Source organism: Hetaerina americana, unplaced genomic scaffold (genome assembly GCF_022747635.1).
Source record: "Hetaerina americana unplaced genomic scaffold, ioHetAmer1.1.p SCAF_3, whole genome shotgun sequence".
Lineage (NCBI taxonomy): Eukaryota > Metazoa > Arthropoda > Insecta > Odonata > Calopterygidae > Hetaerina > Hetaerina americana.
In genome coordinates, this window is record NW_027286874.1 from 104040359 (window position 1) to 104058877 (window position 18519).

The window sequence follows — 18519 nt, forward strand, 5'->3', positions numbered from 1 at the left end:
TATATATATATGTGTGTGTGTATATCAAGTGTTACTATTTTATTTGTGTTCTATTGTGCCATCCAAATGTACTGCTCGTGTAAGTGTTTCTTTATCATCGAGATATATATATATATATATATATATATATATATATATATAATTTTCGTCGACGTAACACGGAAGCGTTGCATAACCAATTGGACAGCAACAAACAATATAGAAACACATAAAAAGATCACTCACACGTTATTTCATGATCATTTCGACGGAATTCTGCTCCGTCTTCATCGGAAGATATAGAAGTAATGCTTAACTAAGCATTAATTAAGCTTAACTAAACATTACTTTTATATCTACCGATGAAGACGGGGCAGAATTTCGTCGAAATGATCAAGAAATAACGTGTGAGTGAAATGTTTATGTTTTATATTGTTTGTTGCTGTTCAATTTATTATAGATATATATATACATACGAGGGTCATCCGGAAAGTAGTACCCGTTCGTGCCGCATGAAGTGCTGACGACGCGAGTAGCCGCTGGACGAGGTCAGATAGCTTCAGTGGCTTGTCTGCCTTCTCTGAGCCAAGTTGCGTGACGCTAGCATTGCCTGTGTTGTTTCTGTGATTGTTTACAATGTTTAAAAAAATTGAGAACGCCGCCAGTTGTGAAGTGAGGGCAGTGATTAAATTCCTCAATGCAAGAAACGTTCGCCCATGTGATATTCATCGCCAATTAAAGGAGGTGTATGGAGACAATGTAATGGACGAGTCGTCTGTTCGGCGGTGGTGTCGCAACTTCAACATGGGGAGGGGGAACACACACGACGATGAGCGTTCGGAGAGACCGTCTGTCATTACAGACCAACTGGTGAGCTCAGTTGACGAATTCGTGAGGAACGATCGGCGCGTCACAATTGATGACATCTGTGAGCATTTTCCCAATGTTTCTCGAACAATTGTTCATGAAATTGTTAAACACCATCTGCATTATGCAAAAATTTGTGCAAGATGGGTCCCTCGCGTATCTCAATGAGCTGGCGGCGAAGGACTATGCAGCAGGAATACAGAAACTTGTCACACGTTATGACAAATGCCTTAATTTGCTTGGAGATTATGTTGAGAAGTAGTTTAAAGTATCCTCTTTCAAATAAATTTTTTTATGTTTGTTAATATTTACTTTTGTGTCTTTATTTCACGAACGGGTACTACTTTCCGGATGACCCTCGTGTATGTGTATATATATATATGCTTTCGTAGACGTAACACGGCAGTGCCGAATAGTACAATACACAGTAACACAATGGTTTACTGCTATATCTTCAGATGAAGACGGAGTGTTTCCGTCGAAATATCAAGAAATAACGTGCGAGTGTTCTTATTTTTTTGTTTCTATATTGTGTGTTACTGTGTATTATATATATATATATATATATATATATATATGTATGTATGTATGTGTGTAAATATGCACTTATATTTATTTGTGGTGTCCATATCAGATGTCTCCCTACCCATCCGCAGATTTACCCTCCACCGCCTTCCCTTCCCCAACGCTTACCCTTTCCTTATGCAGCGGCAGCATCGGATGCCATTGGTAGGCATGTACCCTGCGAGCTGTTTGAAGTTGAGTTTTTTGGTGGCCAGCGATGAATATTTCGTAATTTTTGGTGGCCAAATATTCTGACTGAGTCATCAGTTACAGCTTTTTTTTACAACGAGAGTTACCCATTTTTCCAGAGACACTTCGAGGTCACGGAGTATCCATGCACTGAAGAAGAGGACCTTCAACTCGTGGCACAAAACAGAACGAAGTTGAAGCTCGATTACTACTCACGGATTTCCTCTCCGACCCTGGATCCCAGAGGATCGACCCTGGAAAATTCCGTGATTGGAATCGGTTGTATATTCAGGGTTGCTGCTTTCGCGCCTTCTGCCATTTTGATTAGACTTTTACATCTGAGTGCAGATCGGTAGTTTCATCGAGACACTTTGATTTTTCGATTCATTCCCAAACCCAACTTCTCATCAATTGGACTTCTTGAAGAATTGGACTTTTCGCCGAGAACGCAAAGCCTTCGCACCATCCGCTATTTTGATCAACCATTGTTTTGTCACTCAACGGCGAGACATTAGACCGTTTCATGTCGCCATTTTGAAAGTTCGAACGCACACTAGACCGGTAGAATCTCCTTCGGATATCTAGGAAACCATTGACGCTCGAAGATCACTGTGAGGTTGGCTACTCTTTTTCCAGCGATTTCTTCTCCGATTAACCGTGTTGCCAAAGTTGCTTGAAAAACTTTGCCGATAGCCCCGTAGCCATTTGGAATGTTTCAATTGCGCCATCTACCATTTTGATTCAGTCTTGCATAATCCATCTAAGTGCTCTAAGACAGTTTTTCTTCACGCCATTTGCATACTTTGGCTAATACATTGGCTGTAGAATTATCTCAAATACCTAAATTTCAATGTAAATAGACAAAATTGAATATTCGCGTTTTCGGTCTTTCCGCACGATTTTATCACATATCTCATTTTAATAATTTTAACTAACACACCGATTGAGCAGTTTTTTGAAACGTGCTCTGTGTACTACTATAGTAACTAGATGGCAGGGCATGAAATGTCTGACGTGCATCTACGACATGCAATCCGGCAAGGCCAATGTAATGAAAATGAAGATTTGCAAACATCTACCATCATCGAAGTGAAGACAGCTTTCAAAGGACGACTCAAAACTTATTGGCTAAGTGGTGGCGATAAGCGTTCAGACCTCGCAAGTTTTTTGAAAAGCCATCAAAATGTGGTTACGCAAAAAATTAAGGAGGAAGTAAGTATCTGCCCTGTAAAAATAAATCTTCTCGTTAAAGTCAAGTTTTCAAAGAAAGAAGAGCTCGTAGATAGATGGTATAAAACAAAAAACGTGAGAGTGTTACAAACCGATGATGTTGATGATGTCGTGGTGGAGCTTTCAGATAAATTGTTAAGGGAAAAGTCGGAGCATGAGGGGAAGGGATCTGGATGGACTTTTACAGAGATCCTAGGGTTGGAGCTGCGAATTAATCGCTATACTCCGCTGAGGGGGTCTTCATACTTTGAACTACCAGAAAAAATTAGACGAACACATTCAGTCATAAATGTGGGGAATTATGATGATTATTGTTTTAAATATGCAATTTGGGCGAAAAACATTGAGCAGAATCCACAGCGAGTGGCAAAATACCTCACTGAGCAATGTTGTAGTGGTTACGATTGGAATTGCGTCGAGTACCCTGTAGAGCTCGAGAATATTCCTAAATTCGAAAAGAAAAACAACATTTCTATCAATGTTTTTGGCTTAGACGAGAAAAATAACGTGTTCCCGTTGAAGGTGGTAGACAGGGAACTGGATGATCATCGTGATCTTCTGTACCTCGTCGGAGAAAACACCACTCATTACTGCTGGATCAAAAATTTCAATAAATTAGTTGGATCGCAGTATTCGAAGCACAAGCATGGCGTGTACGTGTGCAAACGGTGCTTTTCTCATTTCAGTTTGAACGAGAAACTAAATGAACATCATAAAGATTGCATTCTTAATTTCCCTTCCGAAATCATACTCCCCACAGATGATGACAAGTGGTTGCAATTTACTAACTTCTCCAATACCACACGAGTTCCTTTTGTGGTTTACGCCGATTTTGAATGCATGCTAACGAAGGTGGAGCCTTTGGACAATCACTCGAATACAAAGGCATGCCAGAAGCACGAAGTCATATCGTTTTGTATGCTGCTTGTGTCTTCTAGTGGCAATATGTTTGAACCTGAACTCTACAGGGGACCAGAGGCCGTTCAGGTGTTCTTGCAAAAATTACGGGAAACATCTTTGTACGTCCAGGGAATATATAATAATAAAACGCCGATTACAATGACGCAGGAGGACATATCGAACTTTGAAACGGCGAGAACCTGTCACATATGTGGCAAAGATTTAGATTCGGTACCTGTAAGAGATCATGATCATGTGTCCGGAAAGTTCAGGGGTGCAGCTCACAAGTCTTGCAACGCCAATTTTCAAGCTCCCAATTTTCTTCCAGTGTTTATACACAACCTTTCGAACTACGACGCGCACTTGATTGTGCCTTACCTCGGGTACGATGATCAAGAAACCAAATGTATTCCAAATACTGAAGAACGTTACATTAGCGTCTCGAAGCACGTCAACGCTAATTTTTCTTACCGATTTCTTGACAGTTTCAGGTTCTTGGGAGCACCACTGAGCAAACTAGTAAGTGCACTTCCTCGCGAGAAATTTTTGCACACTTCTCGTTTTTTCAGTGAAAATTTGGATCTCGTTACTCGAAAGGGCGTTTTTCCGTATGAATACGTAGACTCTTTGAGTAAACTCAATGAACCTTTCCTACCACCTAAAGAAACCTTTTTCAGTTCGCTGACTGGCGAAACTGTCAGTGACAGTGATTACGCTTTTGCTCAGAGTGTTTGGACGAAGTTAGGATGCAGGACTTTGGGAAATTACTGTGATCATTATTTGAAAACGGACGTTCTCCTCTTGGCTGACGTCTTTCAAAACTTCAGGGAAATTTGCATGACGGCCTATAAGCTAGACCCTGCTTGGTATTTTACTACTCCCGGTTTGGCTTTCGATGCTATGCTTAAGCATACTGGAGTGACCTTGGAACTAATGACGGATATTGATATGATTCTTATGATGGAGAGGGGAATAAGGGGTGGGATGAGTCAATGCGTGAAGCGCTACTGCGAGGCCAACAATAAATCTCTTGAACATTATGATCATACCAAAGAGTCGACTTATATCATGTATCTTGATGCAAACAACCTATATGGCTGGGCTTTAAGCTCCCCTCTCCCGAGAGGAGGATTTCAATGGTCCGAGTATAAAGACGTGATGAATATCCCTGACGACTCTCCTAAAGGTTATATTTTGGAGGTTGATCTAGAGTATCCCCAGGAACTACACGACTCGCATTCTGAACTCCCCCTTTGCCCGGAAAAGAAGACACCGCCAAATGGTAAACATGTGAAATTATTGAATACCCTCGATAATAAAAAGCGATATGTTCTGCATTATCGTAATCTCAAACAAGCACTCGTCAAGGGTTTGAAAATGAAATACGTCCATAGGGTATTGGAATTCGATCAATCCTGTTGGATGAAATCTTACATTGATCTCAATTCCCAAAGGAGAAAATTAGCAACGGATGAATCAGAACGAGATTTTTATAAGCTTATGTGCAACGCTGTTTTTGGGAAAACGATAGAAAACATGAGGAATAGGATGAAATTGGAACTGGTGTCCAATCCTAAGCGTTTGGATAAATTAGTCGCTGGTCCCCATTTCCTCGACCGTACCATCTATGGAGAAAATCTGGCGGGGGTCCACCTCAGGCAAAAGGCCATAAAAATGTACAAACCGATTTACATTGGTCAGACTGTTTTGGACGTTGCAAAAGTTTTTATGTATGACTTTTACTACGACCAACTAAAGGCTGAATACGATGGCAAGGTATCGCTTCTATACATGGATACAGATAGCTACATAATTGAAGTTAAAACCAAAGACTTCTACGCTGATATGAAAAAAAAACTCTCTCTATATGATACCTCAAATTACCCGCATTGTCATCCTTGCTTCACTCAGCAGAATGAGAAAGTAGTAGGAAAAATGAAAGATGAATGTGAAGGTAAGCCAATGACGCATTTCGTGGGGCTCAGGAGCAAACTGTATTCATATCGAATTCAAGGGGCAAACGAAGGGAAGAGGGCAAAAGGTGTGAAAAAGAGCACGATAGATAAATCTTTGACTTTCGAAGATTACAGGGCCTGCCTTGAAGAAAAAGCTCCTGCCTATCGCAAGATGCGGCTTATAAAATCCAAGGATCATCAACTACACACTATGGAGATTAATAAACTGGCCTTGAGTCATGATGATGACAAGAGGTTCATCGATGAAGGCGGAATAGAAACTCTTGCGTGGGGACATTACAAAATTAATAGTCGTAAACGAAAGGTTTCGGATGAATGAAGATTTCGTATTCAACTGAGGATGAGATGCATTATTTTTTATGATTGCTCAAAACCAACCAGGTCTTATTTTGGCGAACTAATAAAACATTATCTCGAGAAATTGCGGCGCCATCGAAACATTTTCACCGCCTCCAGGGAATCTTTAAAACTGTCTAGTATATATTGTATGCCTACAACTGTCTTTTAGATATGGTTCTCAAATTTCCTTGCAAAAATACTATTAATTTCATGATAGTAGATAAAAAGGAAATATCAAAATTCACGAGTCTGGAAAATTTGTAGATGCCTTGAGACTTCTATCCACTTAGTAGAGAATGTAGAGTGGTGTGAAGGCATCTAGAAAAGCGGTCCTCGGGTTCCTTTATCTTCCTAATTTGTGCTGGATATTTAATGGCATGTTTACAAGGTGTGATCAAAAATGGACCGGACTGATTTCATTCTGCGCAAAATGTTTAACGGATCGAAACGAGACACCGTGCGCCATCTAGCGACACATGTGGCGACTAAAAGGAGAGGTATTGCGTTTTTTTACGTCGCGTCGTTACACAGCAGCAGCGGTACGTGTCTTAAACTGTTCGTCGCCGTGTGCAACGGCAGAAATGAGCGAGCTAGAGGAACAGCGTGCGTGCGTGAAATTTTGTTTCGAACTTGGCAAAAGTGCTACTGAGATATTTGGAATGATTCAGCAAGCCTTTGTTAATGAAGCAATGAGTCAGTGTTTTGAGTGGTAGAGTCGTTTTAAATCGGGCAGAACCTCGACAGATGAAGTTTCGCGAGCGGGGCGGCCTTCCACTTCAACAGACCCCAACAATGTCCATTTAGTGAATGATTTGGCGCGGGAAAATCGCTGATTAACTATTAGGGAGATAGCCGAGGAGGTGAACATTAGTTTTGGATCCTGTCAGACAATTTTGACACACATTTTGGGCATGACGTGCCTCTCATCAAAATTCGTCCCGCAAGTGCTGACTGATAAACAGAGACAAAATTCGAGACGTATGGATATTCGTCAGTAACACCTGGATCGAGCCAATGCCGACCCAGAGTTTCTTAAAACCATCGTAACATGTGACGAAACCTGGGTTTACGGTTATGATGTTGAGACAAAGGCCCAGTCTTCTCAGTGGAAAGGTCCTTATCCTCCGCGACCAAAGGAAGCTCACATGTCCCAGTCCAATGTGAAGATCATGCTGGTGTATTTCTTCGATTGGCCAGGGCTGGTACATTACAAATACGTCCCTCAAGGTAAAACCGCCAACAAAGATTTCTACTTTAAGGTCATGAAGAGGCTGAGGGCAGCAGTGATCCGAAAGAGGCCGGACATTTGGAGAAACAATGCATGGCGTTTCCGCCACGATAAATCGCCGGCTCACACGGCGCTGATCGTGACAGTTTTTCGCCAGAATCGGAACTTCCGTGATCCCGCAGTCACCCTACGCTCCAGACGCGCCTCCATCAGACTTTAAAATCAACCTTGAAAGGGCGCCAATTCGACTCTATCATGGACATTAAAACTCATTGTACGGAGGACCTGAAAAGGATCCCATAGGCGGCTTAACAGGCAGGGTTCGAGAGCTGGAAGAAACGTTGGCAAAGGTGTGTCGTCAGTCAAGGCATGTACTTTGAGGGCGACAAGTTCGATTAAGCTGTATCCGTCGAAATAAACTAGTTATAAAATCAGTCTTGTCTTTTTTGATCACACCTTGTGCATTTGATGTTTGTATATTTGAATGACTGTGACTTTATGTGCACGGTATTTTGTCCAATATCCTGTTTCTTTCAATCCCTCACAATCTTGCCATGAAAGAGGATGCCTTGGTAGCCTAAGTAGTTTAAGGACTCGCCCAGACATCCAGAAATGTGGGATCGAATGCCGATCAAGGAAATGATTTTTGCAATCTATAATTGTTGCGTTGTAATGCACATTTAGCGGATGGTCCCGTTAAAAATTTACTATCACGCAATCTCCCGCAGTTTCTTGCAATGTGCAATGTTTATAGAAAATATTTTCCCTTACTTTTTTTAATAGTTTCTCAGACCCTATTGGCTCACCCAACGAACGATCTTCGACAGTAACATCCAGCTCTGAATTTCCCGAACTTTGACTCATGTTATGTTAGACGAAGATACGATAGTAAGGCGTGTACCCTTACAAACACCATTTGTCATATAACCATTTAGTCTAGATCTACCGGAAACACAGTCGATACTTCTGCGCCACCATGCAGCCCCGCAACAGGTTGTGAAAAACACTTCATAGTAATTACAAATTTTTTTGCAATTTTGTATCAATTTCTGTGCCAATGTGTTTATGAATGTTTGTGACATGAAAATTAAATTTATGAATGCAAAATATTGTTAAGTTTTATGATGTTAAACGTCTTTATTTTCGGTTGGAGTAGAGTGGAATAAAAATTACTATTTGTACTTGATACTGCAATGTGTATTGTACATTATGAAATTTCCTAATATAATAAACATTGTTTACTATTTAATTATGTTGAATGGTAACAACTAAAAATATAATCAAAATGTTAAATAAAATGTTGGTGATCTTTTTTGCAGAAAAATTGACTGTTTCAATCCATCTATGGAAGGTTATATATTAGGGTAGCAAAAATAAGAGTTAACTACAGCAAAAGGCATTCTGTTGTAGGGGTACCTGTGTATTTGGCTCTTTCTCTCATTGTGTGAACTCAACTTTTGTTTTGCCATTATTTCAATCCAAACATAAGCTTGTTTTCCCCTTCTGTTTTTCTTCATCCAAATATTCTTACAATCCTGATAGATTTTTCAACTTTTGTCCCCAAAAGATGAGTATACATGTATGATAAATATACAACAATCAACTCCAAGGTCAGTTTGGTACGGAATGATGGAGTTCACTCAGTGCTAAGCCGTATACGGTGTGTGAAATTCATACATCGTATTCACATCACATGGTGGGCCAGTTCCTTTCACTGTGCTGCTAATGATTGTCCAGGACGATCTGGTACCCAAAAAATCACATAGGGTGGAGCTGCAGGTGCCCAGAGAGACTTTGGAGGGCCCAGGAATCAAACCAGATTGAAGGGTCAATGTCTAGGGAGAAGGTACTATTAACTTTCCTTCCTTGGGTTGGCATCTGATGGTATATACTCAGTGGCATGAATAAACATTTATACATATTCATCTGAAATATCTTGAAAGAAGAAATAAGTGAAAGTGTTTATGAACAAGTAACTAAACCAACAGCAAAGGAGGGATTTCAGTATTCTTGAAAGTGTGTGTGTCTCCCAAAACCAAGCGTCTGATGTTTTCAGTCACTATTAAATACTTTGACCTCTGAGGGAATCCAAAATAAACCTCATCTCATTTAACAACCTGGCCAGAGAGTAAATAGAAATTATAATATCTTGAAAGTTCAGTATACATTTTTGGATTTTATAACTTTCAATTCAGTCCCATTGTACAGAACGGATATTTCTGCGTAACATTACATACTCAACACAATGAAATTATAGAATACATAAGCATCCAACGGTGGCTTTTTTCTCACATCTTGAAGATTACGGTTGCTTATTATTCATAGAAAAAATTTGATTGTGTGATGAGGGTGGTCCCAGAAGTACCCAGCCTAACAAAGAAAACACAAAACTTTTGGGGAAAAAAGTATATATATTTTTCTACATGACCTCCTTTCAGCTATATACATGTTTACCAGCGATGTTCAATAAGTGTGATAACCTTTATTATAATAAGAACTGTCTTGCTCCTCAAAATAGCCATTTACTGCCAACGTCACTTCTTCACGGTTGGAAAATCTTTGACCACTGAGCCATTTTTTCAAGTTTGCGAACAGAAAGTAATCCAAGGGGCTAAATCTGGCAAATAGGGTGCATAAGGTAGCAATTCAAATTTTAATTCATGAATTTTGGACATTGCAATAACGGCTTTGTGAGCGGGTGCATTGCCTTGATGAAACAACACTCATATCTTGACAAAATTTCAAATGAAGTAATATTTTGGTTTTAAAAATCCTATATTTTTAATGTCAAAATCTGTTATACCTTTATATTAAGTATCAAATTCTGGTAACCTTCCCTATTTCAGTATCAAAATCTGAAAACTGTTTAGCGTATGAAATGTTTCCAAACATTAGAGTACAGTTTTATATATGGGTCTTTGTGAATCTACAACTGTCAGGTGAAATTCTTGCTGCCTTTTTCAGGTAAATGTGAATTACTATACATTGATTTTTACTTACCTTAAGTACCATTTCAACAGTTTTGGAGCCATTTTCAGTTTCATGCATGTATCTTTGAAGGCACTTGAAGCCGTGGAACTTTGAATAAAAGGAATCTCAAAGTAAATATTCACAGCGCTAAGGGATGAGACTTAATCAAAGGTTTTAAGGAAAAATATTCAGAATATTTTGTGAAACGTCCATATGTTGAAAATGGCCGAGGATTTCTGTATAGAATTTGCCAGATATCATTTTTGTTGAAAATGCATGCAGTTATTACATTTCCAGGTCATGAATATATATTAGCTCTCTTCTGGATTTCGGAAATACTATTGATAGTTATTAATTTCTCTTTTTTGAACACTAAGCCACAAGGGAAAATTTAGCTTTTAGGTTTTGGGGCTCCAAAGATCCAATATTTTGAATGGAAGACTATTCTTTTACTGTTTTTGGGGAACTTAACTCTATAAGTGTCATTTACATCCGTGGGTTCAATTCCGTTTTCAGGGTATATAGTTTGTTAGTGTAAGTGCATGTACTGAATATTTCAATTGGTAGTCATGTAATGTACGCATTGTATGCCTGTATGTCTTGATTTTTGATGCGATAGTCGTTCGTTTAATCTCATTTCTCCAGGGTATTTTAACCAAGAGCATAACTGTATTTTGTGAAGAAAGCATATTATTAACCATCGGCTAATACATTTCTCATAAGTTATTGAAGTTACTTTTTCTCCTTTCTTCTCAAATATACCCACAGTTTTACTATAGTGGACTCGTTCAAGTTGTGAATAAAATTATACTGATTCATGCTCAGTTTTCCCAGTCTTAACTCTCCACCCTCTTTTCCCTCCCGGCTATTTTTATCAGCTTCCCGGGAGCGGATGTGGACTCTGAACACAATTTGGTTGATAAGAAGTCCAGCGTCCATTTCAAAAAGATAAGGCAGGGGCAGCGGGTTAGGAAATGGAATGTAGAAGCATTGAATGGATTGATAAGGAAGGAGAATCAGCAGGCTGTGGTGAAAACAATGGATGAGGATAAAGAGCTGAGTATTATCAAGGAAAAATGGAAATATATCAAAAAAAGAGATATCGAAAGCCTCAAATGAAACTCTAGGAACAATGGGAAAAGGACAAGGAAACCATGGATCACAAATGAGATGATTACAAAGATAGATGATTGAAGAAAATGGAAGAATGTAAACACAGAACTAGGTAGAAGAAAGTACAAAGAGTTAAATAATAAATTGAGACAGGCAACAAATAAAGCAAAAGAAGCATGATGGAAGACGCAGTGCAAGGATATGGAAAGTTTGCAGAAGAAGGGTGAAATTGGTGTGCTATACAGCAAGGTTAAATTACTACCGGGAAGTAAGATGGGAAGATCTGTGCTATCAGTTAGAGATAAGTTGGGTAAGATAGTAGTTGAATCAGAAAATATCCAAGAGAGATGGAAGGAATAGATATCATATAAGAACTAAACCACCTCAATTATTAATCCAATGGTTTTCATTTTGGGGCATGATGAGGAAAGTTATTTTGGTATAAGGCTAAATAGAGATGGCAGAAAGGAAGGTGGAAGACTTGTCATGGGACTTTGGAGGGACCAAATAGGATGTAGTTGGTAGGGCACCTTCTCTATCATTGGTTATTTTTCTCCATTTCTTCCATTTCTCCTTTCTATTGCATTTCCTGTCTTCTCTAAGTCCTTCATTACCACAGAGAACATTGGTGATAGGCAGTGGATTGGTGCTGTTTGGTGTCACATCAATTGGATTACTGCAAGGAATATGATCATGATACATATATTTTCATGATGTCTCTTTGACAGAGGAAAGTTTTGACTTAAGATTTCCAATATCCTTATTGGGAATCTTGAAGATAATTTCTCTGGACAACCTTGTTCCGTTGAATACTTGTAAATTTCCACTAGGTAGGCCATTAAATAAACTTTTCAATGAAAAAATAAAGGATTGACCTACTCGTAAATGGGTAAGAGGGTATTTGTAGTAATTAAAAAAATTATTTGCGATCAGAGTTATACTTCAATAAGTTCTGATTTTAAAATTCATTGCTGTTGTAGTTTTGTAATAGTGATGTCATGGTTATAACTTGTCCTACTGCTGCTTCTGAATCCTGATTGTTGCAGTATAACAGCGGTAAAAGCAAGTAATTGTAGCCGTCCCATGCGGGCAGAATTCATGGTAATGGTGGTGAATTTTTGAAGGGAGTGGGTCTCACTATTGATTAAATAAATCCAATTATATAATGTGTATTTATAACTTGATATCCTTTTGTTGAAAATGCTCAATTAAATTTTTTTCATCCATGTTGGCAACATGCATTTCATGAAAGATCATAAGTTATAATTAAAATTACTTCACTGGAATGAACTCATAAATATTGAATAAACACGAAACACTACTTACACAAGAGTTATGTAAAAAGTGGAAATTTTGAGTAAAAATACAGGGGCCAGCTAGAACATGAGATTAACCAAGATTCAGGCATAATCTTCTTGGCCCTCTGAGAACATTTTGTACCACCGATAAACATTGCTTTGGTCCAAGGTAGCTTCTCCATATGCCACAGTCAACATTCTGTTTGCATCCACGCACTTAATTTTGTTTTTCACACATAATTTGATATTTTGAAATTTGAAAGATTCTTCGATCAATTTTTTGGAGCAGGCAAAAATTGAAGACAAGCAAAATTCAAATATACATAACCCACAGAAATTCAAATATTGCTATACTTTTTGATCAGACCTCGTATGGTGAGACATTCCCTATTGTTCAGTGACAAGAGCTTCTGCCAAGGGATATCACGGATTATTTCATGTAAACCTTGGGTTGATTCCTCATGTTATACCTCCAGATGGATGTAAATGTCATTGAAATGGTAGATTTTAGCAAACTGATGAATGGCAATGCTAAGCTTCATCTGTTAATCTTAGTGCCATGTCCAATCCAATTGGTCCCAAGTACGAACAAGGAGAGATTCTCAAATTTATATTAGAAAAAGATAACGGACAATAGTGAATTGAAATGAAGATGGGTGGACCTAGAGGGGGTTGCAAACTAGTTCTTTCCTGTCAGACTCTATAGTTTCTACTTTCTGTGTGAGAAACTGCCTCATTGATCTGAAATCAAAATAATGCAATTCTACTTGAAGGCTAGTTTGATAAGAGAGATGTACTTACATTGATAAATATTATTTGCACCATGTTTGAAATTCACACAGCAGGATAATAAGGGCTAGTTCCATTCCCTGAGCCAGCTCTGGTTTCCCCGCTGAAACTGAAAATTAACTGGAAAATTGCACATGTGATCGATCGGTTCATAACTTTCTATGAAGAATTTTGAATGAAATAGTGTTTTCAATTATGCACATTTGTTCTGCTAAATTCCGTTTTTAATCATTATAAAAGGTATTATTTACAGAAACTGAGTTGGAGTCAGCTTATAAACTAATTAGTTCCAACATTTGTGTCAAAAATTCACCCTGCTATGATGGTAGAAGAAGAAATCAAATGAACATACTATCATCGGGAGACGTGGCAGTCAAGGAGTAGTGCTGGACTGCTGACTGTGGAGGGCCCGAATTTGATCCGAAGGCATGCCTCTAAGGCACCCTTAGCTTCACCTAAGCTGTGCGTTTTGGGTACCAGAGCTTCCTTGGAAACCATAACCGAGGAAAGGCACTGACCCCCCTACCCTGATGTGTGAATTTAACGCCCCAATGGGCTTAGTATTGAGTGAACTCTACCATCACTAACCAAACAGACCTTTGGGTTGATTACTGTGATTTTTTGTGGTTTGTATCCAGGTGGTGCCTGGAATCCATGTATTTAGTGGTTTTTCATGACATGGCTTGATTATTCTTTTTTTTAATAATTAATAGATCTATCCCAATTTGATGTAATCCAATCTTCAATATGAAGCATGTAAATAAAGACTTTTTATATCTATATGTGGTGTTATGAAATGATTTAAATATTTAACAAGCAGCCATTCATTTTTTAACTACCAGAAACCAGCTGCAATAAATAGACCAAATGAACAGAAAGGTAGGTAGGTGCCTGTGGTTGAGAATATTAATTTCAGCCAATTAAATTGAAGTATATGTTTAATTATTCAAGCCAGAAAAACAGTTAACAAACACCAATGAGCTTATTACAATAAAGTAAACATAGTGCAGAATATTATTGAGTGGCTGTTCTAAATGGTCCTTCAAGACCCATGAAACCCAAAGAGGCTAAATCACTCACTCAAATGTGGATGGCTTACTTTTATTTGACCTTTATTTCAAATGTTTCTTCCAATGAACAGTTTCACGGTATAAAGGTTAATGTCCTCAAATCCTTCCAAAGGCTTTTACTCTCCTCTTTTTCCCACTGTAGTTTCTCAAGGTCCAAATTCTCAATCTTCAAACTTGATAACTGAATTTGAATGGAGAGGTGCAATGAAATATGAAGAGCATTAATTGAATTTTGAAGTAATCTAGCATTATCCATTCCTCCTTTGAGTCACATTTTTTTATTTTGGCAAACAAGTTCCCAAAATAATTCCCATTGAATTACAATGAAAATCCTTCGGTTGGTAGAAGATATTATTTAGTCTGTAATTAGCAGGTAAATCTGGTCCAATAATTATATAATAATAAAATAATAATAATTAAAATAATAATAATTAAATAATAATTAAATTACTGCTCGTAAAGTTTTGATCCACAGTTACCTGCTTCATAATCCTTGTTTTGAAGTCAGATTCCATGCAAATCAAACCTACTACTCGATTACAATCTTTTTACTTTAAATTCCTAGGAATCTTATTTTAATTTGATTGCTACACCATGTTCTTTAACATATGCCTAATAATAATTATTATCATATTAATCTGCCGGCAAAGGTAGGTTTATGATAAAAACCAGCCACCAAACAGTGCAGCGACAAATTCCTTGCTTCACCTAACTAAACAACCCAACATCCAACACTACAATACACCCCCCTTCTATTTATTCATGCCTCCTTATTCCATTCTCTTTAATATGTCTCTACTATTTCTACCCCTTCCTCACTTCAAATTCTCCCCTCTATAACAATTTACAGCACCCCATTGCTAATCAGAAAGGTCTTTTTTATTATATTATACTTTTAATACTTGCATGTTTAATACTTTTAATACTTGCCAAAAGAAGTATTTACTGGTACAAGATTTAAAGATTGGCTCCCCTTGAAAAATAAAAAAATGCAAACCTGCACTTGAAATCAATGCATGTAACAACATTGAAATATGAGAGCTATTAAGCTTTAATTAAAATGGAAATGAATTTCAAACAAACGATATTTTAGCGAAACAGATGCAATTCATCAATGGCAAGTTAATGGAAATTATTTGATCAACAATTGCAATTGCTACTCCACTTGATTCAAACTTTTTAATGTCTAAAACTAATGGGTAGAACACCTTTAAGTGAATACGTCTGTGATAAAATGGTTGAGAATGGATTGCTGAAATGAATAACTTCAGATCAACTATCATAAATACCATGTCAGAAATGTGAATCTAAAATGCATTAATTTGTTTTTGTATGTTGATCACATGAATTTTTCAAAAGCATCCATGCTTCAAATATTTCAGAATATATTTAAATATTGTCATATGAATGTGGAAATAATAAGATTAAGTTAAAATAATAATGGAATCTCTTTCTTTCAAGAAAAGGGAGATAAAGAACAATGGAAAATGGAACAACACATATTTTATTGTATCAAATATTTTTATATAATGGAAAATCACCTGGACAAATAATAAAGTTCACAACATGTTTTTACAGACTTGTTGACGGATTCAGATATTTTTTCTAAAGGAGCTCTGCTTAGCCTCCCCTTCCAACCTCCTCACCTGGCCATGTGAGCTATATATCCTAAAAAGGTGACCAAATATGAACCAAGGAATGAGAAAGATTGGGATGTGAGAATAAGAACAGAATGTAAGTGGAGGAGTGTGTTGGGTAATTCCAAGGCAGGAGAGGTAGGAAAACAGTGAGGGTGAACAAGGAAACTGTCCCAAGTTATCAATTGTAACATCTGTCTTGCTTTATGTCTATTAACAGAGGAAAGTAACACTTATTTTAACAAATTGTGTAGTTATATCATCATTAAAACAGTTGCTAATGCCAGTGAATAAGCATATATTGGACACTTATGACATGGTATGGAGATGGGAGAAAAATCAAATGGGAATGAAATGAAAACAAGTTTGCAGCAAGGTTGTGGAGGGGGAGAAATTTTTTGGGAATAATTTGAAGAAAATGGGAATTATTGCAGGGCATATTGCCTGGACATAAAAAATTAATGTGTGTGATAGAAGGGAGAATGCTGGGTATTTGAGGTAGAAGGAAGTAAGTTTTATGCATTAAGGGTGCATCAACAGCTAAGGTCATTTTACACCACTGTCCAATAATTTAAGAAACAAATGCTTATGAGTAAATTAAAAGGCATTTTAGATTAAAAGGCAGAATGAAGGGAAAGAGTTGATACTTTGTATGAAATTTAAAATTGGTGTGAAAGTTGTGGTGGAAAACCTGGCACCCAGTAAACATTACTGCTTTGACAGCAGTGACCTAATGGACATCACAGGAGGAAAACCACTAGTAAACATCAAGACCAGAATGTCTCCATCACTGAAGAAGGACATCATCCATGGGAGAAATTTTTTAACCATTCGGTGAAACCACATATTACCTCAAAAACAGGAAAAGAACGAAACAAAGAAATTTCACATGCATTAACCAAAGGAATGAGTGATCAAATAATATTTTTACTGTCCATAGACCATACATATCATGTACAAGGCTTTCTTGTCCTCTTTATATAGAGCTGGTGGTCGAGTACTGCATTCTGATTGGATTGTCTTTTTCCAAGCACTGTCTAATAGATATCCATAATCCATGTTGATATAGTATTTCTTGGTCTTGGACCAGAAAGCTTTGAAAAATACCTTCGACCTGAAAACGCAGGCAGTATGGCCAGCAAAACTGTTGCCGCCAAAAGACAAACAACATGGATGGAGAATTTGGAAATGCAAAGACAACTATTACAATTATTTATTATTTAAAAATATTGAGTCAATGAAAAACTAACACTTCATCAGAAGGAATTTCCTGAGTTTCAATTTGACACCATATAATTTATCACTCATTTTCAATGAGATTGCTATTGTGCTCTAAATTATTGCACCCATTACCAACCCATATTGCTGATTTATGATAACTTATGTGGATGTAATGATTTCTAGTAGAAAATGAGAGAATATTACTATTAACATGAAATATGAATACTATGTATTTATGGTAAAGACGGATATGGCAAATATATATTACATTGAAGGAATGGTAAGAAAAGTTACATTTTTTGAATAAGGGCCTGTATGATTGAAGATTACTCTTTACAACATGCATACAGATGATCCCCAGAACACTATTCCATATGATTCTCCTGGAGAAAAAAGTAGAATGATACATGAGTTTTAATACATCTAGAGATTTATGCAGGAACCAAATAGTGTACTGCATCAAAGTGTACGGTTTAGAACACATGATTTACATTAATATTCCCTGCACCAGTTTATTAAACATGCACACCTTGGTATTAAATGTACGTATAATTATTTCTTGCCAAGATTGAAATCAATATCCTTTTGCGATATTGCATGATTTAATGCAAGGACCTGTGTCTTTTAGCAAAACTAGTATATACATGTAAGTATGCTGAGACTTTGATAGTTTCACCCAAAATGAAAATGTTAAAAATTTACGTAGTTGAGTAACCTCTAGTGATTTAATTTATTTTACTATTGAAATTTTGTCAAAATACATTTTTAAAGAAGGAACTAGGCAAAAATAAATCCATCTCGCAAAAGGTGATTCTAATTGAAATAATTATTCAGTACAAAGAAAAGATGAAAGAATGACAAGACCAACTTTAGCATGACACTTTCACATTATTTAGAGTAATTTAAATTTTCATTAGCTTTCATAATGAGTTATTTATCTCCTGGGGAAATTGATCAAGTTCTTGAAATAACATATATGAATGGTAAAAATACTTTTGTTAAATTAAGGTGAGGAATTAAAACCAATTCTGATTTTGCTGAAATCATTGTTAATTAGGTTCACCTTAACTCATTTTAAAATATATTACACACAAACTAAGCAGGAGGTGTGGTAGTCCAATGGGTAGCGTGTTGGTTTACTGCCCTAGG

General features: G+C 37.2%; 1 protein-coding gene across 2 annotated transcripts in view; it reads left to right on the forward strand.

The window, feature by feature from the left end:
- Window positions 1–18519, forward strand: part of LOC139690965 (uncharacterized) — a 32041-nt gene that overhangs the window by 10074 nt on the left and 3448 nt on the right. Inside the window, exon 2 of one of the 2 annotated variants that reach the window (XM_071588637.1) lies at window positions 1719–12246. The exons of the other annotated variant lie outside the window; for it this stretch is intronic. Within the exon in view, the coding sequence (XP_071444738.1) occupies window positions 2590–6024 (3435 nt within the window). The 5' untranslated portion in view covers window positions 1719–2589 and the 3' untranslated portion in view covers window positions 6025–12246. Of the gene's footprint in view, window positions 1–1718; window positions 12247–18519 lie in introns of those variants that run through there. 2 annotated transcript variants of the gene reach the window in all.